General features: G+C 44.7%; 2 protein-coding genes across 2 annotated transcripts in view; one reads left to right on the plus strand and one right to left on the minus strand.

The window, feature by feature from the left end:
• The first annotated feature begins 1,209 nt into the window (after positions 1-1,209).
• On the plus strand, positions 1,210-11,610 carry LOC144120734 (myeloid differentiation primary response protein MyD88-like). Its single transcript, XM_077653396.1, has 7 exons — positions 1,210-1,362; positions 2,314-2,806; positions 5,281-5,328; positions 5,722-5,757; positions 5,848-6,016; positions 9,380-9,471; positions 11,031-11,610. The coding sequence occupies exons 2-7, from the start codon at positions 2,428-2,430 to the stop codon at positions 11,462-11,464; spliced, it is 1,158 nt and encodes a 385-aa protein (XP_077509522.1). The 5' UTR covers positions 1,210-1,362; positions 2,314-2,427; the 3' UTR covers positions 11,465-11,610.
• A 1,989-nt stretch (positions 11,611-13,599) lies between these two features.
• Positions 13,600-26,628, minus strand: part of LOC144120733 (uncharacterized) — a 104,539-nt gene continuing 91,510 nt past the window's right edge. The window contains exons 2-7 of the mRNA XM_077653395.1: positions 25,589-25,686; positions 25,201-25,412; positions 22,104-22,292; positions 21,463-21,609; positions 19,336-19,429; positions 13,600-18,741 (exon numbers count right to left, since the gene is read on the minus strand). Coding sequence (XP_077509521.1) covers positions 14,672-18,741; positions 19,336-19,429; positions 21,463-21,609; positions 22,104-22,292; positions 25,201-25,412; positions 25,589-25,686 — 4,810 coding nt within the window. The 3' untranslated portion in view covers positions 13,600-14,671. The remainder of the gene's footprint in view (positions 18,742-19,335; positions 19,430-21,462; positions 21,610-22,103; positions 22,293-25,200; positions 25,413-25,588; positions 25,687-26,628) is intronic.

A 26,628-nucleotide genomic window follows, 5' to 3' on the forward strand; every position in this document is an offset into this window, starting at 1 on the left:
TTGGCTTGCACGCTTTATGCTATGCCTGCTGACATTAATGACGACCACGCCCCATCAGGTCTTTCCATCTATAGGACGATATCAGCCGGCCAGAAGGTCGAACGCAGTAATCAATATATACTCGGTGGCGCCTTGCATATTCGTCCTCATGGACAGGACAACGAAACAAGAGTTTATGCAAGGGGGAGGAGGGAGGGAGCAGGCACACTATATATCTTCTCCCTCTCCTGTTTCGAAGTTTCAGTCGGTCCCGCTTCCTTGTCGCCGCGCCTCCTCATCTCCTTCTACAGCGCCAGCAACTTAAAAACTCGTGCTTTCAAACATAAAATACGTACGAGGGAATGTCCAGTCGTAGTGGCCAAGTTAAAGGTGGACGAGGACACCCCTCTCTTCTCAAAGAGTGAAATTTTCAGTGGGAAAACCATGCGAGTCTCCAGTTTTCCGACGCGGAAAATCCCAGAAATGCAGTGAGCAAATATGACCCAAATATGACCGCACGTAGAAGGAAAATGCATAAGTAAAGCTCATTTTTCCTTCAGGTAAGCTCAGTGAATATAATTAACTACTAATACAATAGCTGCGTCCTCATAACAATTACCAGATGGAGAAGCCTAGAATAGAATATTTGCGAAGTGAATGTTCTGCACTCAAATTTCCCTCTTCTCTGCACCACGATGGCAGCGCCACGAATGCAGTGGCTTTATACCACTTCACCTTACTTAATCAATAAACCGCACTTTACAAGGCATTGTGCAACTTTAGTACGCAACTTGAATAGATATGTACGTTTTTGAAGGCCCTTGCATGTTAGCCTGTAATGTGACGTAATGCTGAAACTAACTTACGGAGCTCATTGATAATCGCAATAGCGGAACGTGAATTGGCCAAAGCTCTGGTAATCGCGGATTGCCGCGATTCCCGCGGTCAAAAACGTAAACTCGGATCAAGCTGCAAACTTCTAGATTTTTGGTAAACGCACAACCGCCCCACAACAAAATCAATTAAACAGATGCGTTAAAAAATCTATAAATATACCATTTCGAGAGGTGAGCTAAGAGGTAAAAGATGGAAAACGAAAAACGTTCTTCAGAAGATAAAGGCGACACAATGCAACAGCTTTTATTGACCACTTCCAGATGGCGCAGCCGTCTGTAAGCACAAATTGGCCACTTTATGATTATATGAAGCGAGGGGTTCCCAACTGGAACCATCGAGGAGCTGTGCGAATTGACGGAATTTCCGCATCGCTCTCGGCCCAGTTGGGCACCTGTAGCTTCTTTTCTCATAAGTTCGATCGGTGATTTCAACATTATTTTATGAAGTTGTAGTGGTTTCCTTAGCATTCACTTCCACTGACATCAGGTATGCGCTATTTTGTAACTGCTTATCGATTGCGTTTCTACTTGCGCTGTGCACACGGATCGGTCACAGAGCGCAACGCGCATTCCGTTTTGGGACGGCCCGCGTTCGTGACACATGTCATAATCACTGTCGATTTTGTGCATAGCGATAAGTTGTGAACCGCTGTGTGCACGCATTCTTGTGTATGCGGCGTTGGCCGTCTGTTATGCCTCCTTACTAGTCGACCACTTTGAGCAGCAAATGGTTCTATCGGTTTACTTACCGTTTACCGCTTTTAACTCTGGCTAAAACGAAAGCAGCAGTATGCACGTTGAACGCATTGATAGTAAGATCCCTTAGTGACTTAGCCTTTAAGGCTACTTTGTTGTAAAAAAACCTTGTCAGCTGTTTGACAGAACTGGTCTATAAGCCAGCGGTTCATTGCCGTAGCAGCGGAGGAACATCCGGCTTGCTGAAAGGTTTGCCCAGCACAACTATCTCACGCACCTTGAAGATGAGCTCATGCGGCTAGGGCGGCCTCTGTGTCTATCCATACTGCTCAGGTATCTTCTCCAGGAAAAGCATATCACGTACGGCACCGTTCGTGTTCGTTGCTTGGATTAGTTTCGTTTTATGGAGTGAACTGTTAGGACATAAATAAATGAGGTACCTCAATGTGTCGAACCATACTCCTCAGTTGTTTTCACAGAGAAAAACGTCTCACAGTATCGCGTGTGTTCGCTGTTCGCTTTAGTTTCGTTTTGTGAAGAGACCTATCGGGGCACACATATTATGGAGGATACCTCTTCATTGCCCCATATATGATAATTTGTGACTTGCATAGCAAAACCATATAAATCGGTGCATAAGCACCTGATAAATGCTTTGATGGGTTGACTTACCTTAGTTTTTGCTATTTGATCTGAGGCATACTTGGCGGATTTGTGTACACACTTTCATTTTCTTTTTCAGGGGCACTATTACACAGTCAACACACTGGGCTACCCGTAACCCGGATGTTGCCAGAAAATCGGTTCAGTGTCATGTTATTCTGTTAAAGGGGCGCCCATTCACATCACGGCATTGATGCCTGACAGGCCAATCATGGCTTACCCAAGGCTCACGGTGCAAGATACCGCAGAGCTGACACCAGACAGCTGTCAGGACGTTCCATTAAGTGCAGTGGGCCTCAAGTGCAGGTCCATACTTGCCATGCGGCTGGACGTACCTCAGCTGCTTCTAGGTCCGTCAGGCCATCGAGATTGGCGAGGGTTGGCATTACTGACAGGGTTCAGCTGCGATGAGGTGGAGGTCCTGAGGGAGCAGGGGAAGAGCCCTACGGCATCTCTTCTGGACCAGTGGGAGATGCGATCAAGCCAGCATACGGCAACTGTTGGACGGCTCGTGGAGCACCTGATGTGCCTGGAGAGATACGATGTTCTCAATGACACCATGGCAGAGCTTCGTAAGAGACAAATGCTGGCATCATTTTGTGCATGAACTTACTTGATATGCTTACACATTTTTTTATCCTTTTATCCTGTCAGGTAGCTGCTGGCAGGAAATTTTGGCATTGGTGTTCTTAAACGTGGAAGAATTGGTGGAAGCAGCAGGAAGGTTATTTCTGTCCTTGCTAGTACAGCTATACAGGGAAGCTTATTGATGAAAAACTCCAGTGTGCAATAGAGGGAAACTTCAAAGCTGAAGTAAATGCCACTGTAAGATGACAAATGTGTTAGTGGAAGCCATAGGTGACTAGATCAGCACTGTGATTATCAGAGAACAGGCTTAAAGCAAAATATTAACAGCACAAGTAAATATGAAATGGTGAAATGTTTACCTTTCATTGGAAGAAATTATGGTTGTAGGGGGCAACTGTAAGATAAATATGAGTTGTACGATTTTGTGTAGCTGTTACAACTTGTGATGAAACTGGAACTGGTAGGTTTACCTGCATTAGCAGCACTGTGTAATTTGGGGCAGAAAAAAATTTTCAAAGTGATTAATTTACAGGAGTCACAGAAACTGCAAAAAAAATTTTGCCATATGTGTTCTGGCATGTGTTTGGTAACTGTCAGGCCTGACTGTACTTTTTCAAGTGACTCTTGATGAGCTTGCTTACGAGCTGCTACTTTCAGTATAATATTACTCTCTTTTTACATGTCTACCTCAGGCTTGCTTGCATTAAGGGACTCTTTTATAAGTGTAGCTATATATCAGGGGTCTTTTCATTTCTTAGTGTTGAACTTTTCTTTTACTGCATCGTAGCGTATGTGAGCTTTGAAAGAATGTGTGTGTGTGTATCTGCGAAAGTATGGAAAGAGCCCAAAATGGCAGTGTGGGAATGTTGCCCACTTCTTTCCTTGCATCAGACTGAATATCATTATCCTAAGGACAAGTTTCAGCATTAACCACAGAGCTTGTTATAGTGCAATGCTCAGAAAGTGTGTGCTTAGCCACTGTTTTTTTTTAGGATTAACAAATGAAGGCCAACCATGAAAAATTGTGCAACTATGCTGCTAATTGTGCACATTACTCATTGCCCATTACCCTGAAAGCATCACCTTCTATTTGCCTGTGGCTCAGAAAATTCACAGCAAATAACTATTTGCTATATTTAGCTGAAAAGCAGATGAAACAGAATTGTGCAATTGTGTATTAATGTCAGAGACTGAGTTGCTAACAACTAAAGGGCTATAGACACGAAATGTTTGATCTTTCAAGTGATGCAGTATGCATTAATATGCATGGATCACCGTGCAATATTGACCTACGACCACTAAATAATTTATAATTGAATTTCTTCTTGATGCTCTTTCGGTTTCATCAACCAAACGATGGCTGTGACGTGTATTGACCTTCAAGCCACATGAGGCAGAAAAAAAACTGCAGTATATCTGTTGCTACAATATTTGTTGTCATTTCAGCCCCTGGAAGCAGGCTGGTCTAAGTGTTGTAGTGAATTAAGAATACATATCAGCGTTCATATTGTAGGTTTTTTCATGCGTCACGTGACCTATAGATCAGCTACACGCCACAGCCATTGTTCAGTTGGTGAAACTGAAACCACAACAGCATGAGAGAAGAATTTTGATTATAAATTATTTACTGGTCGTAGGTGAATACCACGCGGTGATCATGTACTCTAATGTCAAACGCATCATTTGAAAGAGAAACACACACAACTAAAAATTAGGCGTCTATAGTCCTTTAAGCTAGCTTAACCCTTTCAGGCATGTATTATGTTCTACTGTCGAAAAATATTGAAATTTTATGCGTGTATGCTTGGGACCTCCTGTTTCACAAAAATAACATGAATGGCTCAGAAACATGGGGAATGCACGCACGCTGCACTCTTCCACACTCATGGAATTGCAACTCCATTCCTCAAAAAAACACATTGTTGCCAAATTAATTACTTTCCTTATCATCCGTAGCTGTTTACGCAACGAAAACTCGGCTACAGCGTCCTTTAGTATAATGTTCGTTTGCATGAGAGAAAAAAAAGATTACAGTGCCAAACAGCACTTTCTAAGTACACCGTAAAACTTCGTGACGTGCATTTTTATATCTTGTTTTGGAAAAGCGATTTTTTTTTATAAACGTGAATAGTTCCTGCTATTCTATCTAAAAGAGATTTCAAATGCAACCAGCATCGCTGACTTCGCGAAAACTGAACTAGACGGTTTGAAAAAAAATGTTTAAGTTTACGTGGTCAATCGTAGATGCCTTGCCGTAAAGGATTAATTTAGGTGCTGCTTAAGAATTGTCTCTGGAACTGTGCATGTCTACTTTATAGGGGCAGCCTACAAGAATCCTTGAATCCTCTCTTGGCAGAGTGAACTTGTGTTGCTTTTTGGAGCTTCAGATTTTACTAAATGTGCTTGGATAGCTTGTTTTCATCATATTAATTAGTTCTTTACCTCATGGCTTTTTCAGGGCAAGACATAAAATTCTACCGAAAAAAGCAGTCTGGTGAACCTTCAGGTTTGTGGACAAATTTTAAGCGCTTTTAGCTGCTTATCATTCAGACTGACATACTATTATGTGAATATAAACTTGAGATTTCCTTGCATATTGATTTAATTTCAAAAGTTAGATATTGTTTTACGCCTTGTTAGTACTTTCTTTATGGTATTTTCCTTGTTTCAGTGATTACTGCGCTTCCATGTTTTATTGACCGGTCTTGTGAAACACAGAAGTGAGCTGTTTTCTCGGTTGGATATTTTTTGCTTTTAACTCTCTCTGTGGTTTTTCAGTTCACTAAAAATTTACTACCTTGTTTGATGTTGTGCTGTTGAACATGGTTCTTGCTGTTTGCTATAGTTTGTTTACCAAGGAAAATGAGGCATAACTTGCTCAACATTTGGTGATTTCCAGACGTCATCCAGAAGTCCATGAGCAGATCCTCAATGAGTAAGTAAAGCTGTTGCACAAGTGGGTAAAGTTTGTCAATGTCCCCACTGAACGCATTAAGACTCTAACACCTATCAACTTTAAATTCAGGGCAACCCATATATGATGCATTCGTCTGCTACACTTCGGAGGACTGGCCAACTGTTGAGAAGCTGGTTGACCGACTGGAATCTAAAGGCTTCCGTCTCTTCTTACCCAAAAGAGATCTAAAGGCGGGCGTACTTCAATACTCCACATTCTATGAACTCATGGAGAAATGGTAAATAGAGTTTTGTGTGAGCTGGCTTAAGGGGTTTTATGTGTTTGGAAACAATACTTTAGACAAATGAACTTGTGATGGGCAAACGTATGTTCAGAGTTCATCGCATCACTTGATAATCAGGTTTTAGCACAGAAAGATAGGTAATTGGAACATTATGACACTTCTTTGCAGATGTCTGCGTTCAGTAGTGATATTTTTTAGCAATCAAAAGTGGTTCATTGCATTCCGAGCTACCAGAGCTTGAACTTCTTAACTTTGCTTGTTAAGTTAGGTGAAATGTAGGAGGGGGTGCTGATAAGTCGGTGTAAGCTTTACTGAGAAAAATTAACAATACTGGAATGAAACTTTCCATGGAAGTAGTGAATTCCAAGAGTGACTTCCTGTTTGCTTCTCTTCTGTGTCTTGTCCCCTGCTCAGTTTTATGTTTTGTAAACTTGTCAGTTCTTGAACATACCGTATAAACTCGTGTAAGGGCCGCACTGTTTTTGTTTAATTTGCATGTGAATTTCGAAGGTGCAGCTCAGGCACGAATTAAGAAAAACACATAATCGTATTTTTTTTCGCAGTTTAGTCCAAAACGGGGTGCGACCCGTATATGGATGTGGCCCTTACACGTGATTATATGGTATTCTCCTCGAAGGTGCATGCACCTTCGACGTCAGTCTTGCAGCATCTATAGGCCCTTCAGAAAAAAGGACTGTGGTTGTGCATGAAGCCACCCATTTGCAGCAGCGATGACATCTTCACAGGCAGAAAAATGTGTTCGCTTCAAGTGTTTCATGTGAGATTTGGACATTCATGATAGTCGCTGGGAGCTGAGACGGACGAGTAAGGTGGATGTTGCAGTGTGTGAAAGTTGATGTGGCCAGTTTCTGAATTATTGTGGAAGCTTTGCCGAATGGTAGTCACTGGGAGCTGAAACGGGCGAGTAAGGTGGATGTTGCACTGTTTGAAACTTGATATTGGTCAGTTTCTGAATGATTGTAAAAGCTTTGTTTGCTACGGCATCTCAAGCAAAAACAGCAATCCCGTCGACAGCTTTCCCCGACATTTCTTTTCCAGCTGTTGCCTTACTTTGTGCAACAGTAAAGTGTAATAGGCTGCTGTGTCTATGGCACCCACCTGGCGGGTGACCTTTCCAATCCAGATTTCTTTGGTCGGGGTCTTTTAGCTCTTTGGTCTCAAGATCATATAGAAAAAATCTTGTCTCATCCAATCTTGTCTCATCCTGCCTCAAAACACTGAACAATGACCTGAGGAGTCGCTGTATGTTTGTGCTTCCAATTAGCATCGAGGCATTTGAGACCCACTTCGTAGACACGTTCATCATGTATAGCACGTCAGTTAGTATGTAGCCCACTCACTCTTGTGAATTGTTAGGGTCCCTGCTCTGCTGTTTGCCACTCTCCTGTTTTCCGAAACCATTTCGTGAAAGTTTTCCATGTTTCCCTATGTGCTTGCATCCACAGGTTTCCTAGGATGTTTTTCATCTTTATTGCTGAAATGGCCTTAGGAGTTCGAGCCACCCATCATTTCACTGTGGCATATGAAACGGCACTCTCTGCTACAGTTGCTGACAGAGTATCAAAAGTGTCCTTTTAGACATTCTTTGTCCCAATAGAAAATTCATCACCCCAGGGCACCCCTTAATTAAGCGTGAAGCCCAAAGTGATTGCAGACTACTCCAGTTAACCATGAAAAAAAATGGGAAAATCTAAGCTAGCCAGATGAATTCAGGCCGAGATTTTTCCAAGATGATAGGTTTTCTAGTGAAACACCTAAAGTTGTCATTGCTCATTCAGTTCACGGCGAAGCTAGACTTATTAGCTCCCCTGCTCACCTGCCAATTAGACATCTGGCATTCAGTTAGAGACCTCATGTGAATCATCATTTGGATTGTTACCACTTCTGTTCTGTTGTCTGTTCTTTCTGCCATCATGCTGTCTCGTGTTGTAGCGCATGTAAGTACTACTAGTTACAATTGTGTTTCATACAGAGCTTCACATGCACTCAGATGTAGTCAGGGTGCAAGTAAGTCTTTTCTTGCTTTAGAAGAAAAAGAAAAGATTTTCTGGTGTCATAATTTCCAAAATTCTTAGTAGGTGTTGTAGAAGGCTTGCTAATGAAAGTTTCTTTTCACATAGCAAGCATTTGAAGATCTGTCTGGTTTGTTGGGGTTAAATCACTGCCAGAAGTCAGGAAGATTGGATTTATGACAACATGAAACAAAATTCACTAGCCAAAGTTATGACAGAAGAGCTTGTCTTCATCCGGGCAAGTGAGGCCATCACTGGCAGGGATTATGCAGGGCCTTCCTGCTGAGGAGGAAAGGCAGGTGAAGAGGGGGTGAAAGCGTAAAGTGGAGAGGGCAGTAGAAAGAACTTGAAAAAAAGCTGCGACAACTCTCATGGAAAAAGGGAGGTTGGGCTGACCTGAAAAAAAGTGAGAAAAAGATACACAGCAGACAGCGCACACAAGACACAAGAGAAGTGGAAAGCATGCCAGAAAGGTGGGTTTCGTTTCAGAGAATGCTAGAAGAAAGAAAAAAAGGGGAGGGGGGAGCAAAGGGTCACTAAATTGCTGAGCGGAAGATAGAAGTAGATCAAAATGAAAAGAAAAACGATGAAATAAACGAGGAATAGGTGACATAAGGTTAACCCAACTTCTTCTTTCCCGTAACACCTGTCACAGCCTCCACTCCAGGACAACAGCTTTTTCAAGTTCACGTTTGCCACCTTTCCATCCTGTCTACTCCAGGCCCTTACCCTCCTCACTGGTCTTTCCTCCTTAGAGGCAAGGCCTTTTTAAACCCCTGCCAATGATGACTGCACTTACCCATTTGAAGACTAGTCCTGTTGTCGAAACTTCGGCTAGCGGACTGAAGTTCCCGCTCGAACATAGTTAATTTTGCTTTGTGTGGCCAGTACTGTGGGGACATTGTAGATGCATTGCTTGAGTGTTAGTGTTCATGGAAGTTATTTTTTGCCAACTTTAGCAGAATTATTTGTAAATGCGGCATCAGCCGTGTGCAAATTGCTTGCAAGTTGTACTGGTTTCGACCATTGCCAGTTGCAGCTTGAAGAGTTTGTAAATGCAGCTCAGCAACACTAGTTTATTCCTGGTATATTACTGTTTCAATGATGTACTGTCATCCCAGAAAGGTTGATAATTGTGATCAATGATGCAATTTGCATGTTAATCGAAATTACCGACTTGACAGCAGCCCATTCACATTCATTGCTGCCACGTTCTTCAGTTCTACTTACACGATGTAATTGGTTTTGTTTGGCTGATTTGTTCCAGTTGTGTTTGCTGCCAATTAAATTTGATTTTCATGCTTCATTTGATTCATTCTTTCAGGTGCAGAAAAACCATCATCGTATTTTCGCCAGAGTTTCTCCAGTCAGAAGAGTGTCGTGTACAGCAGAGGTTTATTGAAAGCATAAATATTGGTGAGTCGGGCACTGTGAGCATCAGTGACAAGATCTTTAAGTCCTGAAGTACGGTGGGTTCAAATTCTTTTGATATGCTAACAGATATGTTGCGAGCTTAACACAAATACTGCAGCAGCAATTTTCGGAGCCCTATTGCCTGTGAATTGTGGCCCACTGGTGGGCCACCTTTAATTTTCTTGGGTGCATCGCGACAGTGCCCAGAGGAAATGCACAGGGAGCCACGGCAAAGCCAACTTCTTGGAACTATCAAAAAAAAGAGCAGTAGTGACTTGGCACATATGCTTTTTGCTGGCTGTTTGAAAAACCTGAGCTGTCCCACGGCTTCATAGCGCTACTTGGTATTTGTTGCTGCACAGTAAGGATCCATGACAGGACCCGCCGGTGACCCACACTGCAGTGAAAGTGTTCAAATACTGGCAACTCTCAGTAATTCAAACTCAGAGAGGTTTGAAGATTTTTTGCAAATTTTGTGAAGTGTGAATTAAGAGGAGCTTATTTAATGCACTTCATGCTGACAGGACCAATGCCCATCATTTTGAATAAGGCTGTGTAATACGTTCATGGCTACACTCAGCATCAGCTTTTCCTGGCAATAAAAGGAAGGGTACTGGGACGAAGCCTCTGTAACTGTCTCACTCCACCAAAAGTTCGCCTGCAGGATGGCCGCATCACATGCTGCCCAATTTATGGTTTTTCACTGTCGCTGGAGCAGCTGGCACAATCTATGGAAGCTTCTTGGAACCGGACACTCTTGAACACCCGTAATCAACTGAACAACTTATTGTAATCAAAGAAACTGCATTTTTAATGACCCTGTAACTTTGAAAGTTGGCAGCTGTGTTAGAAATACGCCCTAAATAGCTAGTATTGACAGTATACTGGGTTTTAAGAAAAAACTAACTGCAACCGGGGATTGTATTCTGCTGGGTAAGAGGAAAACGCATGTTTCGGCGGAGAACCTTCTGCTACATTGCCAGAAAAAGTTGTCTCTGAGTATAAGTAAACACTGCGTATGCAAGGATGTGAAATCGGCACAAACACTGGTGATCATGGTGGAAAGATGCAGAGAAGGCACAACAAGCACTAAGGTACAGTGCCTGTTTTGTTGTTTGCATTTCTGCCGGTCATGACTGTTTAAGCCCGTCATACCTGGTAGTAAGCCTGTCATACCTGGTAGCACGGGCACGGGCATTTTATTTTTCAGTGCTTTTGCTTATGCCAGCTTACTCTGTCATGACTGTTTATACTTGTGCTGCTTTTACATCTCATTGATGTCAACAGCCATCTAGCCGAAACAAGAGTCATTTCTTTGCACAAAGCCACTGGGCAATTCTGAGTTTCATTTTCACCAACGTAATAGAAACAGACTATCTTGGTGCAACAGGAACCTTGAAAAATGGCTCGAGGCTGAAAGAAATGCAGAAAAGTGCTGGCAAAAGTGTTTCGGGACACTTTTAGACACTGAATTTCACATCTTACATAAAGTTTATCAAATTACGAAGTGTGTACAACCTCTGCAGTTGCTCACACACAGTTCCATTTATTTTCCTGCACAGGGCAAAGGCAGCAAAAGTTAATTCCCGTCATCATCAAGCCGTGTGAGCTGGATGGGACGACACGCATGTTCTCCAAGATCAGCCTCTGCGATGACAGGGTAGCCGAGTGGGGATGGAATAAGCTTATTGAATCCATCCGGTGCCGCAGCGACTCGCTGTTTGTCAGCGCCCCACATTCGTGTATCCTGCCTGCTACCCCCTCCTCACCGATGGTGGTCCCACCTTCGCTTGTCGTGCGTTCAGAAGTCATGCCTAGGAAGCCAGGGGCCGTGCAGGCAAGGACTCACTCGAAGGACAGTCAGGCTGTTGTGACCAACACATCAGTGAACAAGAGCGGCGTGTTCCGCCGGCTGGGCAACTTGTTCGGTCGGAAGAAAGCCAACAGTGTGTCCAGCGCTTCGAGCGGATTTCAAAGCATGGCCGTACCGGAGTGATTTATCAGTGATGTGGTGACAGCTGTGCTGTGCTCTGCATAGTTTTCTGCAGCAAGCCACCCTCAAGCTACCACTACCTGCACTTTTGTGTGCCAAGTGAATTTTGTACCAAGAGCTTTTTATTGAATGAAATTTTTTGCAGTTCACTTCATGGATTTCATCAAATGTTCACATACCTTTCCAATCAATGAAATGGGAGTTGAAAATGAAACTAGAGTGCCTGGATGTCTGCGAGATTGTTTTTCTTTGTTTTCATATGAGAGTGGAGAATACACTGCCTATTTTACAAAGAACCTCCTGTTTGAGGGAACAGAAAGAATTATACATTTGTAAGATGCCCTGCTCAATTTCATGTATTTTTGAGGCACGTGTGCGATTAGGAGCTGGTTGTAGTATCATAATGGACAGAAATTGTGCAGCGGGTCTAAAAATGTGATCTCTGGTGGAAAATATCACAAACCTCTTAACAGTCAGTGCGAGCACAGGTGGCTGGCACATAGGAGCAAAAAAAAAACTGTCAGAAGCTGCTGCGAGGGATGAGAGTTGATGGTGGGGGGGGTCGACGTGTATGCGGCAGTATACGGTATACATTACGTGTATGATTTTTGTAGAGTTTTTTAGGACATGTTCACAGAATTTTTGCGCAACTTGAGCACTCTTTGCGAAGCCCTAAAAAAATAGTGCGAAAATTACGGAAGTAAATGCACAATTTCTTTTAATTGCCAGTCATCCTCAAAGGCTTAAGTTGCACAAAGAAGGCTTATGTTCAATCAGTGAAAAGAGATTGTCAAACAAATGGCTAGGTCTCTTATTAGAGTGGAGCGTACATTAATTCAAAAACATAGCTCGAAGACTGCAGCACAGTTTACTTTATTGCAAGCACAGCCCGTGTAGATCGCTGTGAGCCAGCAGTACCAGGAGAGGAGCATTCTTGGGAAGAAAAGTTGCATTATAAAGTGTTTTAGAGCCCTTTCATAACATTTTATTGATGCACTGTTTGTCAAGAGTAAGAACTCTTACCGAGAGTATGTGCTGCACTGGAGTGTTCACCTGCAAGCAAAAAGGTGCGTTTAGATGCCATTTGCACCCAGTCTTTCAGCGCTAAAGGATAATGCATGCCACTTTACACGATTTTCTTGAAGGCACCCCAACACTGACGAAAGCATGTCAAGAGCGTACCTTTAGAAACTGGTGCTGGCTCATCATTTTTTTTCACTCTTTATTTCTAGTTAAGCAGCACCGCCTAATAGTGAATAGAAAGTTTGTTAGAACAGGTAGGAACGACGAAAACTTCATTCCCATTGAGTCTACAAAGTTTTTGAATGCGCAAGACAGCAGTTCGAAACTCTTCGCTCAAAAAAACTTGTACACCTTTCGTTGGAAACTGAATTAACAGCACACAAATAATTTATAATCTACCACGAGTGTGTTTATTGCCTTCTATGTTGGATACTGAAATGATTATGAGCCAAAATTTAGAAAGCTGCTAGGAGGTGAATCCGAATACTGGGGTTCTTTACAGTTCACTGAACTGCACTATAGCTTTCTAGCCACACAAGCCAATTTCACTTTCTCTTGAATGGTATCTGGCCACCTGCAGGGTTAATGCACTGCGGAGACACCTTGAAAGGAGACTTTGCCACCACGATCTTTTAGTAGGTACGTGCCACCAACTCCTGTCCAGTTTATGTTCATTAAATCTAAGCAGCACTCCGGACAAATCTCAATTTCTGCATTAGCAGGAACAAAACAAAAATTAGAAGGGCAGTCTCGCTATTCAGCCTTCAAGGTATCAATGACACAGTAACCATTTCCCTTCTTTTCAGCTTCCTCGATAAGGATAGGCACGCAAATCTAGGACTTCTATTGGGGTCAAGCTCAAACTGCCAAATAGTATGCGGCTTTGTGCGCAAGTAGAGCTTTGAAGTAGCAATCAACATTGACTGGGCACTGTTAGCTGAATAGCTTAACGAGGAATGAAATTCTATTGGTTGGCTAGCCTTTGGCATAAGTAAACTCGACTCAAAAGTCCCTAGAAAGCCAGGATAGGGGAATGTGAGCACATCCCATGCAGCAGCACACAACGCTGCTTGCCAGTTTGCCAAATTGCCACAAAAAAAAAAAAGGAACACAAGTATTCATAAAATTTTTTATTTCTGCAAAGTATGTGTAAAAAGTATCGCAGAAGAAAAAGGTCCCTAAAAGAAGATGCAATACATGTTTTAAATAGGTCAGAAGTCAACATATGAAGTTGCCCAAGTGACAGGCAAGGGACACTCGCCCACCAAGAAGTTATCAAATAGTTATTGGGTTGGTACACTTGAAAGTGCCCCACTTATAAATGTTGCATAGAAAACATGCAAGCTGAACACATAACTAAAAGAAACTGTGGAGCTTTCGTGTAGAGAACTACAATGCTTCTGTAGAGGATGCAGCACAGTACAGGCAAGTAAAAGCAGAAAAAGAAGCACTTAAGACAAAAAAAACCAGCAAGATTGCTTTTCCGCGGCATATAAACCAACATATATGAGCCACCAGGAAGAATTTGACGCCACCAAGTAAATGCATCAAAACATCTCCTCTTGCTCCTTTCGATAAACACATTGCATTTCAGCCGAGTCCTCAAGTCTTCAAACACGCAAGCATAAACAAAGCAAGCCCCAAATCTGTTGTAAGGACACTTGATGCAAAAATAAATAACACTGGCTTCCAACAAGCGAGAGCTGTCTTGCTGCATTCCAAATGCCGCCCCGAATTCACAACTGCTGTGAGGGAGCTTGACTTGCAAGCGTTGAAAAGGCTTGCAAGGCATCTGAGCAGTCTTTGGTATTCACTCACAACTCGCACTGGGGCACAACACCTCTTCTCTTCCAACCGAGAGACAGAGGAAACTACAAACTTCAGAACAGGATGTGGCAGCCTACGCACATTACGCTAGCTAAAATAGGCGGAAATAAAAAGGATGTGAAGACTCCTGGCACAACAACGGCAGCCAGTACCTGCACCCTATCAAACGTGTACCAAAGACTTCCCGTATCGAGAGTGACCTTTTACCTAATCCTGAAGCATGCATGCATTTTTTATTTTTTACTCCTGCGCATCTTCTTTGTAGAACAGCTGTAGGAAGTACTGGTGCGCATCTCAAAAAATAAAAAAAAGCAGCACAGGACAGAGCAGAATGACTAGTAGAAAGTCCAGATAGTGAAACTACGCATCCACAACAGGAGTGGCAGCAGGCAGATCGGCGGCGGCAACAGCAGCAGATTTAGCGGAGGCCTCGTCACATTCGACGTGGCTTCCATTGCTTGTGGTAATAGACTCGCTCTCGACCGCAGACGCTTCCTTGTTGTCCTTTTCTTCCAGGGTGCCTTTCTCTTCAGGTGTCCCATTGTGGTTAGCAGCCGGTTCGATTTTGCTTTTCTCTTCAGCAGCAGCGGCGGTGGCACCTGCCTTCTTTGCAGCACCAACTTTTGGGACAGCTCGAACGGCAGAGTATTTGCTTGTTGGCGCTGGCTTTGCTCCGGCTGCTGGTTTCGCATTGCTTCCAGTAGCAGACTTGCTGGCCATGGTTCTTTGCGTTGCATCCACTTTCCTGGCACCAGCCAGTTGCATGTTGGTGCTGTCCTTGCTGAGCTTTGCGTCTCGTGCAGCTGGGACTCTGGCAGCCGTTGTCTTTGCAGGAGCAGGGCCAGCCTTCTTGGCAGTGGTAGAGGCACTACCGGGCCTCTGCGTTGCTGTGGGTCTGGAAGTTGCTGCAGCTGGGCGACTTGCTGGTGCACTTGGCCCTGTCTTTGATACAGAGCTGCTCGCAGGTTGAGCAGGTTTGGCTGCAGTCCTGGAAAGAGCTGGCTTTGCAGGTGCCGGCTTAGAAGGAGGCTTCTTTTCAGCCGCTGCAGTGTCCGGCTTAGGTGCAGATGTCGTTCCAGGTGCTCGTGTCCGAGGCACTGTGGACGCTGCGGTTGTCGCTGGTGCTTTAGTCTTTGTCAGTGGCATCGCATTCTTGTCGACTGGCTTAGAAGCAGAAGAAGGAGGCCTTGTAGAAGTGGCAGTGGGTCTTGATGCTGAAACGGGCTTTTTGGTTGGTGGCTCAACAGGAGAAGCAGCAGCTCTGGGCTTCAGAGGCTCAGACCTGCGGGTTGTACCTGTTTCCTTCTTTGCCGCTGCGCTTGGCGTGCCACTTGCTTTTGGTGTAGAAGCTGCTGATGCAGGTTTGCTAGCAATGGGCTGCCTTTTCACAGGAGACTTTGTGGTGGTGGTGGCAGCCTTGGCGGAGATTTCAGTCCACGCACCAGTCTTTGATGGTGGCTTGTCAATGGAAGATGCTTTTGGTTTCAGGGCAGGGGATCCTCTGCCAGCTGGCTTTGTTTTTTGGGCAGCTGGTGAGGGTTTTGCAGAGGTAGCTGCTTTTGGCGCACTGACCTTCTGTTCAGGCTTCTGCTCAGTGGCAACCTCAACTTTTGCCTCCGGTAACGAGACCGGCACCAGATCAGCAATGACGTCAGCCTTTTTTTCAGAGGCACTGGCTACATCTGTGACAGGGCTTGCTAGCTGCTCAGAGGAGGACACCTCCTTTGGTGCCAAGTGGATAGTTTCCTCATCAGCATGCACACTGAGGTTGAAAACAGCACCAGGTTCTTCTTTTGTCAGCACCCCGGAAGATGGTGAAATTTCTGGCTCTACAGGTTTCACAAACCGCCACCCGCTGTCCCTTTCAGAGTCCGAGTCTTCTGTGACTCCATCAGCCTCTGGAATGTTCTCTGGAATAGCACCAATATCAACCACTGGAGCAGGACGTTCGCCAACTGCTTCCTTCACACTGTCACTCACATGCTGCACATCCATCAGAGCGGGAGAGCTCTGCTCCAGAAGTTCGTCAATCACGGGGCTCCGTTGGGGGTGGAGGCAGGAATCCCCAACGCTGTCAGAGATAGCCTGATGCAACTCTTCACAGGGCTTGCTTAAGTCAACTGGAGAAGCAGCAGTTTCTCTAGATGCTTGCAGCTCACTCTGCAGTTCAGCACCTACAGAGAGCAAGGAAGGCTCTTGGCACACATTTTCTTCATAAGTTGGCAGGCTTTCAGCCGCTGCCCGAATAGCACAGGGTTCCTCAACCAAGGATCGGGAAAGACTGTTGTCCAGCTCCAGCTTCTCAGCTAAATCCCCACCATCAGATACCAAACGCTCTCTTTCCGGTACTGAGCCTTGCTCTTGTTGCTCAACGGGAATGTTGTAGCCGAGGCCATCAACATTTCTTTCAGTGAAGCCGACCAGGTGGTCTTCAAGAGCAGTCTCGAGATTGTCAATGGCTGGGGCTTCTTTGAGCTCGCAGAAGATGACAGCACTGTCTTGTTGCTCAGGTTCTGCAGCCACCTTTTCTACAACTGACTCCGCAGAGCCGCCCATGGAATTGTCTTCAGCATCATCTGTGCCAAGGCTCTCCAGTGCCTCTCCTGCAGGCTGGTCATGATGCACGACATCTGCATCCCCTGCATGAAATCCTATGCTAGTTTCTTTGCAAGGCTCCGGAGCAGCGCCACTGATTTGTGTTGAATTTTCATCATGTGCAAAGTGGGGCACACCTGTTTCAGCCAAAGACTGCACTGCTGAGCTGTCGAGGTCTATCGATACAAGGTCATCTGACTGGACACTGAGTGGCTGGGTAAAGCCAAGACTGGTGGCCAATGCCTCGGGTTCATCACCGACATCATCCTTGAAGTGGTCAGCTGAGAGGTACTCTGGCTGGGCAAGCTGTGCTGGCTGAACATCTTCATAAAGGTGTTGCTCCTGTTCATAGAGCAATGTGGCATTATCATGCGTAGCAAACTCAGGCTCAACATGCACTTGCTGGATTTCTTCATGGAGATCCTGCCGATCTTGGTGATCCTGCTGATCTAGATGATCCTGCTGATCTGCATACAGTGCTGCATTATCATATGTTGAAAATTCAGGCACAGTCTCGGCAGCCTCTGAAGAACCTAATGATGGGACAGAGGTTTCCGGGACTTGCAAATCTTGCTGGTCGCAAGGCAAATCAGCAAGCTCCTTCTCGTCGCAAACTGACTGTGTGGCAGGTTGCTCCTTTGCTTGAGTAGCAGCTTCCAGCTCCTGGACATCTTCAGGCAGGGTGGTCAAGTCAACTCCTTCATCTGGAAGTTCAACTTCCTTCACTACTTCTGGTTCAACAGCAGGAAGCTGCTCAGGAGCAGTTGGCAATGGATTTTCCGGTTCCACATACGGGCTGACAGGCAACGGCTGTCCGAGATCTAATTCCTGCTCTGAGCCAACACTAAAATCATCGGGCTTGGGTGTTACATCTGTGGCAGTCAAAAAAGTCTGCTCATGCACCAGCTGCTCGGCTTGGCTGCTGCCAGTGTTGTCGACTTCGGAGAAAGAAGGTAAATGATCAGCACAGTCAGCACTGCCTTGTTCGTGTGCTGCCACGACATTCGTTGGAGAGCTCTGAAGATACTCGGATGTTTCAAGGTCGTGGCCGTAACCCTCATCATCAAATGGGTTCTGGCGCCCACGATGGTGTTGCTCTGGTATGCCATCACCGTACCCATTGGCAGAAAGAGGCATCCCATCCGGCTGGTCAAACTTGACCTCAAGGCCATCATCGGCTGGGACAGCACCATGAAACTGTTCAGCCAAATCTGGAAACTTGCTGCCCTCCTTCTCGGTGTGGAGCAGGTGCACTTGATCGACAATCTGGCCAGCAGTGATGACGTCCTCATTGACCCGGTGCAGAGCTGTCTCGATTGTCTCACGCACGACACCAGAAGCCACCTGAACAATTTCATTTTCATTGCCGTGATCGTAAATGTGGGAGTTCACAGCATCAGCATTGAATACATGGTCGCCAAATCCATTGCTGTTAAACTTAGCAGCATCGAATTCACTGCCACTGAATGCTTCCTTTAAGTCTTCAATAGGAGGGGTAGGGAGTTCACTTGCTGCAGTCTTCTCGGGAGCCAAGGCTGCTGTGATGTCAATGACCGAGGGATCAAAGTCACGGGGATCACGCAGGAAGACCACTACGGCTGTAATGTTGTCGGAAGAGCCGAGGTCTCTGGCTCCTTGCACGAGCGTGTGGGACACGTACGGCGCACTCTCGGGGTCGTCAAGCACTGCGTGGTAAACCCTCGCAGCCACATCTTGAGGGCTCAGCTGGTCCCAGAGCCCGTCACAACCTAAGACAAGGAAGTCCTCTGTGCCATCGAGGTCCAGGCTGATCACATCTGGGTCGCTTGTCACATACGGCTTGTGTTCAGCGTCTCCTGCAATAAACCAATGAAAGAGAACAGAAAGGCTTGATTACAGTGTACATTCATGTAGTCAGGACCATAGGCAGGTAATGCCTGCATTGATCAAGCACCAGAACTAAAACACTGAATTGGCGACAATCACAATTCAAAGGCCATTGTACGCATCAAGGATTAAAGGGGTACAGACAAACTAAGTTGGCCTTTATGCATGAATTATCACATTCTAATCATAAAGTGGAGCTTTTATAAGCCAGAAAAGCCAAAAAGTAGAGTACAATTGCTGTCACTGGCCAATTTCACAAGCAAGCAGCGATTACGTCACGACTAGTACATTCCAACGTAGATTCCAAACAGCGATCACAGAGTTCTTTTTGGTCTTGAAAACAATGTGTTCGAAAAGAGTGACAGGAAAGAAAAAAGTTGCATTTTTTAATGCAATGTTTAGAGCAAGAAGTTTGCTGTCAATTTTTTTACTAGCAACAAAAATAGTATGGAGTTGTAAACAGGGTCATTTTAAGCACTCATTTAAGCAAGGCTTAGAAAGAGTCATGAAGCAGTAAATATATTCCTATGGGTGCTGTCATCTGTATGCAACAAACTACTCACCGATTGCTCTCGAAACACCAAGAGTGCCGTTCACTCTCCAGATGCCCATCAGCAGCACGAGCCCTCCTAGTTCCTCTATCCTCTTCCTTTCATCCTATAAGAAACAACACTGCAATCAATAAGCCATCAACATCATCCTCCAGTGGTGTAGTCAGGAATATGAAGCAAAGAAAAAAATGTTAGAAACCTAAACGAGGAGTTTCTCAGTGGAGCTGACTCATTTCAGAAAAAAAAATCTGAAAAATTTTGGTCATCTTCAGTTGAAAATAGAATCTGCTCACAGGTTTTACAATTGTTATTTTACCCACTTCGTTCTGACAGGTTTTGAAAAGAATTGTAAAAAGTAGGCAGGGAGCTACACAGCTCAGTTACTCAGGCACTGCACTCACCACTGGAGTTGGCCACTGCCAAGAGTCACGCGATGAAAATAAATTATAGGAATAGGAATTACCAGAAATTCCTCCATTGGTGTATGACTGCACAGCTAATATACCTTATTTACTCCCGTAATGAGTTCACTTTTTCCAGAAAAGTTTGGGGCAATTTGGGGCAGGACTCATTATATGCGGGAAAAAAAAAGATTTTTTTTGGTCTGGTTTTTCTAGAGCTAAACATCCCAAAGCGACTCAGGCTATGAGAGACGCCGTAATGGAGGGCTCCAGATAAATTTGACCACCCAGGGTTCTTTAACATGCATTGGCAGTGCACAGTACACTGGCCTCTAGCATTTCGCCACAGATATTTTTGCGTAAGTCGAAATTTTATGTGCATGGGCCCGCCTGTATGCCTGTTGTGCTGCCCATCCATCTACCATCAAAAGCATGCGGTCAGCCGCACTTGTGTTACTGGTGTTTAGAGTCATTAGTTTGCTGTATCACGGCACAGTCTGACGATTTTGTGATAGTCGGAAGTGCCAGCCAATTGCTGCGAGATAAAGCGAACATACCGAACACTGGCCCTAAAGGTCAGGTGCGCGTTTTTTAAATAAAGGTTTAAAAAATTTCACTGTAGTAAGAGCGGCAAGCTGGGAAAGTTGCTGGAGGTTCATCTTGTTAATGGGGTAACTGCACTAAAGAACACACTGACAACAAAAGAAGTGGACAGGACCAACTGCGCGCATCCTGACCACTTTTGTTGACAGTTTCTTTAATGCAGGACGGTCATGAGTATGTAATACGAATGTGAGAGTTTTCTGTCGTGTGAAGGGTTAAGTGTTGTTTCCGATTTCGAGCTCACCGAATAACTTGCAAGTCTGTAGGTGCCGCTTCCACCATAGCATTTTGGTATAGATGTTTTATAGCGTTCTGGTTTTAATTGTTACGCTCCTCTCAGATGCTCAAGTGCTTGCCAGCTAAGCATACACTGGCGCAGCCAGGCATGCAGCAGTGCATCAAACAAGCCACTGCCACCGGCACTTGTGTCAGGGGCGCACTATAGTCTGATACAACTCAAGAACGAAGCAGCAGATGCCCCTCAAAGGAACCCCTCAAGCCAATGGTACTGATCGATTTTTATGACACCGTAGTTAATCCGAATAAGCTGTGGTTGTTCACCACTGATCTGCCACCCCTTGCGATTTCATGCTACCAGGCCCACGGGGATCGGTCAATGGGGAAAATCCACTGGAGGGACTCCTTTGAGAGGAATTTGCAGCATCTATAGTTGTATCCGACTGTACGGCACAGCGTCTTAGCGCTGTGCCAAGTTCGCTAAGTATACCAACCCCACCGAGAACTCCTTAAAAGACAAATGCACAGTGCTGTTCTCGATGTGCAGCATCTGCTGCCAAAGTCTGCAAAACTGAGGAACATGCAAAGAAAAGTCAACACGTAAAAAAAAAAAATTCTCAGTAACAAAAGTGAGAGGGTGGGTTCATTGCAGGAGTAAATACGGTAATGCAGGTCAAGGTAAGTAGTGGCTCACCTTCAATTTCATTTTCTGTGTGGCCAAAATGGCAGTTCAGTTGCTGCTTGCATACGTAAAGTCCACAAATGCACTTCTAATGTAACGTACTTCGAAATGCACCTACCAATATCTAGGAAGTTGTACATGAATCCAGAGTCTTGTAAATCGACTCTGGTAATGAAGCAGTTTGGTTGCTACTTTATGAACAGTCAGAAAACTTGCCTCTCTTTCAGGCTTGTGTGGAACGACCAACTGCATTGGCACGCCCTTCCGGACCAGAATAGCTTGAGAGTCACCCAGCCAGCCAACAACCAGCTGTCTCTGCTCGCGCACCAGGCAACACACAGCTGTGCAGCCACTCTTGAGACCCTGGGACAAATTCCAGATGACAGCTAGTTATGACAGCTGCATGCAGAACAGTGGCATAGGATAGGAAAAACATATTTAGCAGTGCTATGTTGTTAGTCCAAACATTCACAATGCTGTTCTGACTACCCCTAAATTTTTGGCAGCCACAATTAAAGAAAATTCAATTTTGAACAGAAAATTTTTGTATAATTTGTATTTAAAATACGTAAACTAAGCTTTGAGTTCAAGTCGAGAACAGAAACCAAAAGCAACTGAAGACCCTTGAAATATATCTTGACCATCTGGCAACACTGCACTGTGCACTACAATTAAGTTATTAAAAATGGAAAGCCATAACTCTGCAGAACAGCTCATGCATATCTGCAATGGTTGCTGGCCACCCATATGTGTTGAGCATGGTCATGACATATTTGCTACACAACAGCCTTTCCTACAAGATACTCTGGGCAGCTAAATCCACAACAAAAAAAAAAGTGTGCAGCCAAGCCCTTTACCTCCTTTGAAGATCTTTGCAGGAAGTTGCGATCTGTCACTTTGAAGCCTTCACGCATGGCGTTCACTGGGTCAGTCACAAAGTCTGGTTGGGCAGCAATGTTTCGATGAAGGTGCGCAGTGGCGTAGTCAGCAGCCTCCACACCAGCATGGCCATCAAAGACTGCATAGTAGCTGCACTGAGGAAGTCCCTGCATGCAGCAAGTTTAAAAAACATCTTTGGGCTTTAAAACCAATAGAGTTCTTCAAACAGGCAACAAGACATTCATAAGCTTTGAAGCAGGCCTGCCAATCCAGACAGCAGAGAAATCACACTGTCTTACAGTTAAATACTTATGCAACGTTTTAGGCAGGCCTGCAGACACCATGCTCGCAATGACAAGGTCTCTTGGCATCACATATGCAGATAGAGGTTAAGCTACGCTCCATGTGCCAAGTGCCTGGAACACTTTGCCAATTTGGAACATTCTCTGTTCTTGTGCTCTGTTGCCATTCAATCCTGCCCACTATCTATGCTTGACATGGCGGGTCTGTCTAGGCTTTTTGCTGCATCCCAACAGTTTTTTATTTTTCAGTCCCATTGTGACAACCTCACTAATGAGACACTTCCAGCAAATGTTTTTGCACACTGGAACCATATTTGAGTGGTGGTTACCTTCTGCTACCAGAAAGAGTGTACGGAAAGCTATCGCCACAGCCAGTGAAGGCATGCGACACACAAAACTGCTTGCAAGTAAAGCACTTCACTCGTTAGAGAGTACAAGCAAAACATGCAAGACTAGCCATAAGCATCTAGCATAGGTACACTTTCTTTGCACATTGCTGCTTTCAGCAGGGTTTTTCTGAACACCTCCAAAATGCAGTGCGCTACCATCAGCGTTGTTTTTGAGCCATGTCAACAACCGCTTCATGGCTAAACATCCTTTTGTGCATCGTACGGCAGACAATGCACATCCTTCATAAAGCCATCACTTCTAGTGCAACAGCCTTTTATTTGTTGAGCAAACGTTTACCATGACTCATTTATAGCACTAGATTTATATGGTTCCAGTGTGGATACCCAGGTGATGTTTGTGTTTAACAAGATCGCCAACCCATGATGTAGACAACCAACAGATAGTGATTCTGTTAGTATATCAATGCTACAGTCTGAAGTGTTACACAATAGTAAACTGCACTGCATATGCATAAAACAAATGCAAAACAAAAGCTGCCCGCAAAACATATCAAACAGGCAAGGACAAAAATCGACGTCAACGAGCATGGTGGACTGCTTTTTCCAGCTGCAAAGATGTGCATTTCTGCATGTGCATACTTTCACTGCTTGCTTTGATAAAACTTTCAATGTCTGAAATTTACTGCAAAGTGCTGTGCTGTTTTGTCTGCTGTGAATAATTTTTTGGAGGCTCTAGGTGAGGTGCTGAGTGGTACACCTTGAAAATCTCTGAAAATATGCCTTGCTTACTATACTGACAGTGTATGAATGCCTTACGAGGAAGTGATACAAATCTGAAAAAAGTGAATGAAAACCGAGTTTTTTCTTGTCTGCTTCACCTTCTTTCATGTCCCATTACTTCACTATGCTGTGACAGTGTGTTGCATGTTTTTGGAAGGCCACTATCTTTGGCAACATCTTCCCTTTGTGGGACTCCGGACGCCCTTGAACTGTGTGACTGCAGTGCGTGTTCTCGGAAGGCTGCTTTGTCCTGCGACATCTTCCCTTTGTGGGAACCTGGATGTGCTTGAAATGTGGGAGTCAGTCACTGACTGCACTGTGTCTTCTTGGAAGATACTGCTTCCTGGAAAAAGGGATCGCCCGAATTGACAGGAAGAAAAACGAGGACAAGCCAGAAATCCGGGAAGTTTGTGAAGAGCAAGGCCCGAGAGGACATCGCTGGGAGTCAGTCTTCCGGTCGGAAGCAAACAAGCCTTCAGACAGAAGAGAAGCCCGAGTGATCAAACAAGATATACTCCGCAGCCCCTTCGTTCCTTTAGACTTCGACACCAACACAGTGACATGCAAGCTTGGGCACCCCAGCCTCTGCATCATGTATTTGTTAATGTGTAATTCTTGAATATGTTTTGTTTTAACTGATCTAGCGTTGTCTGTCCCTCCATCCTGTGTGGACCCACAGAGTATGTGGGGTCATCACAATGCTCTCCATAGCAAAAGAAACATTCCTCAATGGCCACCAAGTTTACCACTTCCAGGCAGTTATATTAATCACTTTAACAAATGTTCATACAGTACCTGCATACTATGAGCAGAATGATGCATTTCACATAAAGCAGCACATCCAGCAGAAGTTTCCTAACCCACACACAGCAGACAACTATTTTTATGATGATGATTTTTATGGCGCAAGGTGTTTGCATCTATTCAGAGACCTATTTTTCAAGCATTTCACCCAAAAGAAGCTTTGCGCCAGGCCAGGGGAAAGCTTGTACCCATTGTATTACCGGCGGGTACTCAGCGGCACTGGAGGTCGAAACCTGCGCCTCCCATATGTCAGACTGATGCTTAACCACTAGTGTGAGCACCGCAAAGCTAGCCTTTAGGTCATCATGCGCCTTCTTTTCCATGTATAACACAGTATACTGTATAACTGACATGTGGTTCTATGCTAGAATCTCAGTACATTTTGTTTTCTTGAAGGTCAATAAATATAACTCAGTCTTATTTAAGTAAAAGCTGTTGAATGAGCTTAATGTGTGAACTCACCAAATGCAGCTGTAGGTGTGCAATGCTACATTGCGAACATCCGGCCAAATAGTGGCAACAAGTCACTTTATGTTTCATAACAGCAAAACTTTTTACGCAGTCTAACCTACCTTCACGCCTGGGGCTTTGACTGAACTTTGTTTGCATGTACTTGTGCATCAGAGTCATGTTAAATGAAGACTTCTAAAGTGAAAGCAAATTTTTACAGTTACCAGCAACACTAATGACCCTTGCATTTGCGAAGTGGAATCACTGGCAGCTGCTGGATATAAGCAGCAACCTGAATAGTGCCAGACCGCGAGCGACACTAGCACCTGCAGTGCATTTGCAACTAACCTAAACCAACAACCTGTTCCCAGTTATGCTGACCATCTCACCTGGAGACCGAGTGCAAAGTTGAGGTCTGGTAGTGCCAGGTGGCGGTCTTCCATCTTGCGCCGGTTGTTGCGAACTCCATGTGCCGATACAGGCAGGGATGCTGCGGGGGTGTGCGGCAGCTCCTGAGCCAGTTCGGGCCGCTCTCTCCATAGGGTGCACTGCTCAGCCAGCGCCTCCAACGCAGCTGTTCGAAGTCTTCCAACAGCCAAGTCTGCAAGAGCAGCAAAAGGCAAGGACTGCCTTCAATGAAAGAACTGCCCACTCATTTTATAAAAAAGACTGCGGATCTCAAGCAAAGGCAGATAGAAGAAGCTAGATACATGTCTTCTAACTGCACTACTGACGGCACTGATAATCAAAGCAATAAGCTCAAAAGAGACAGCGCACCTTCTTCTGTGTAACCCCCAGCCTTCAGCTTCAGGGATGTGTTCATCTGGTGTGCCACGGTCTTTGCCAAGACAGTGCTCAGACTGAGGGGCCATTGCCTGCACAGAACAAAAAGACATATGCCTTTAGGACAGATGTCACCAGCCTGCAAGCCAGCAGACGTCAATAACCTCAGTCCTGTAATTTGCACAAAATGAAAATCTTGGAGAAAGGCTTTGGACACATAGCATTTCGTCATTAATGGCATACACTACAGAAATGTAAAACCTAGAAGAATTATTGAGAGACACATTGGTGCAGATATGAAAATCAGCAAATCCAGCAGATCTATGAATGCTGAAAACATGCAGTAACTGCATATATATACAGCCAGGTACATACAACAACAGACCAATAACAGAATCCAAGACCATTCCATATCCCTTCTCAGGATGTAGCAGTTAGATATTTCACGTTGCTTTCCTGAGACAGTTAGCTTTTGTACTAACGATCTCTCACCATACCTCCAGCACCTCTGGAGACTGACAATCTGACTACTTTGAGAAAACACTGGGAAAGGCAATTTGTGCAACACTGCAAGGATGAAAGAAAACATGAAATATGGAAAATATGAAAATTTATGGAGTTCGCATCATTTGCAGTACGCACGACATTACATGTTTAGTCATGCTTGGGAAGTGCGTTCCCTTACACACCACCTGGCTTGGCAATGACAGATGAGTGCACAGAATGAAGGTCCTTAAATGTATAGGTGTGGATGCACAAATATTTTCAGATGAGGGGGCAGGAGAATGCGACTCCACGGAATACGCTGGAGCAAGCAGCAAGTCTGGTAGTGCATGGCAGAAAGATCACACATCCGAGATCCCAAAACTTGAAGCAGCCTCAGCATGCTAAATGATATTAGTAAGAAATTTACTGTTTGAACCACCAGTTACTTAGTAGCAAACTGTATGCCACCTCAAAAACGTAGCCATTTGCTGCATTGGGCTGACTTCACTACAATGAAGCTAACAAGCCAGTACACCACCATCGGTTTT

Source organism: Amblyomma americanum, chromosome 2, assembly GCF_052857255.1.
Source record: "Amblyomma americanum isolate KBUSLIRL-KWMA chromosome 2, ASM5285725v1, whole genome shotgun sequence".
NCBI lineage: Eukaryota > Metazoa > Arthropoda > Arachnida > Ixodida > Ixodidae > Amblyomma > Amblyomma americanum.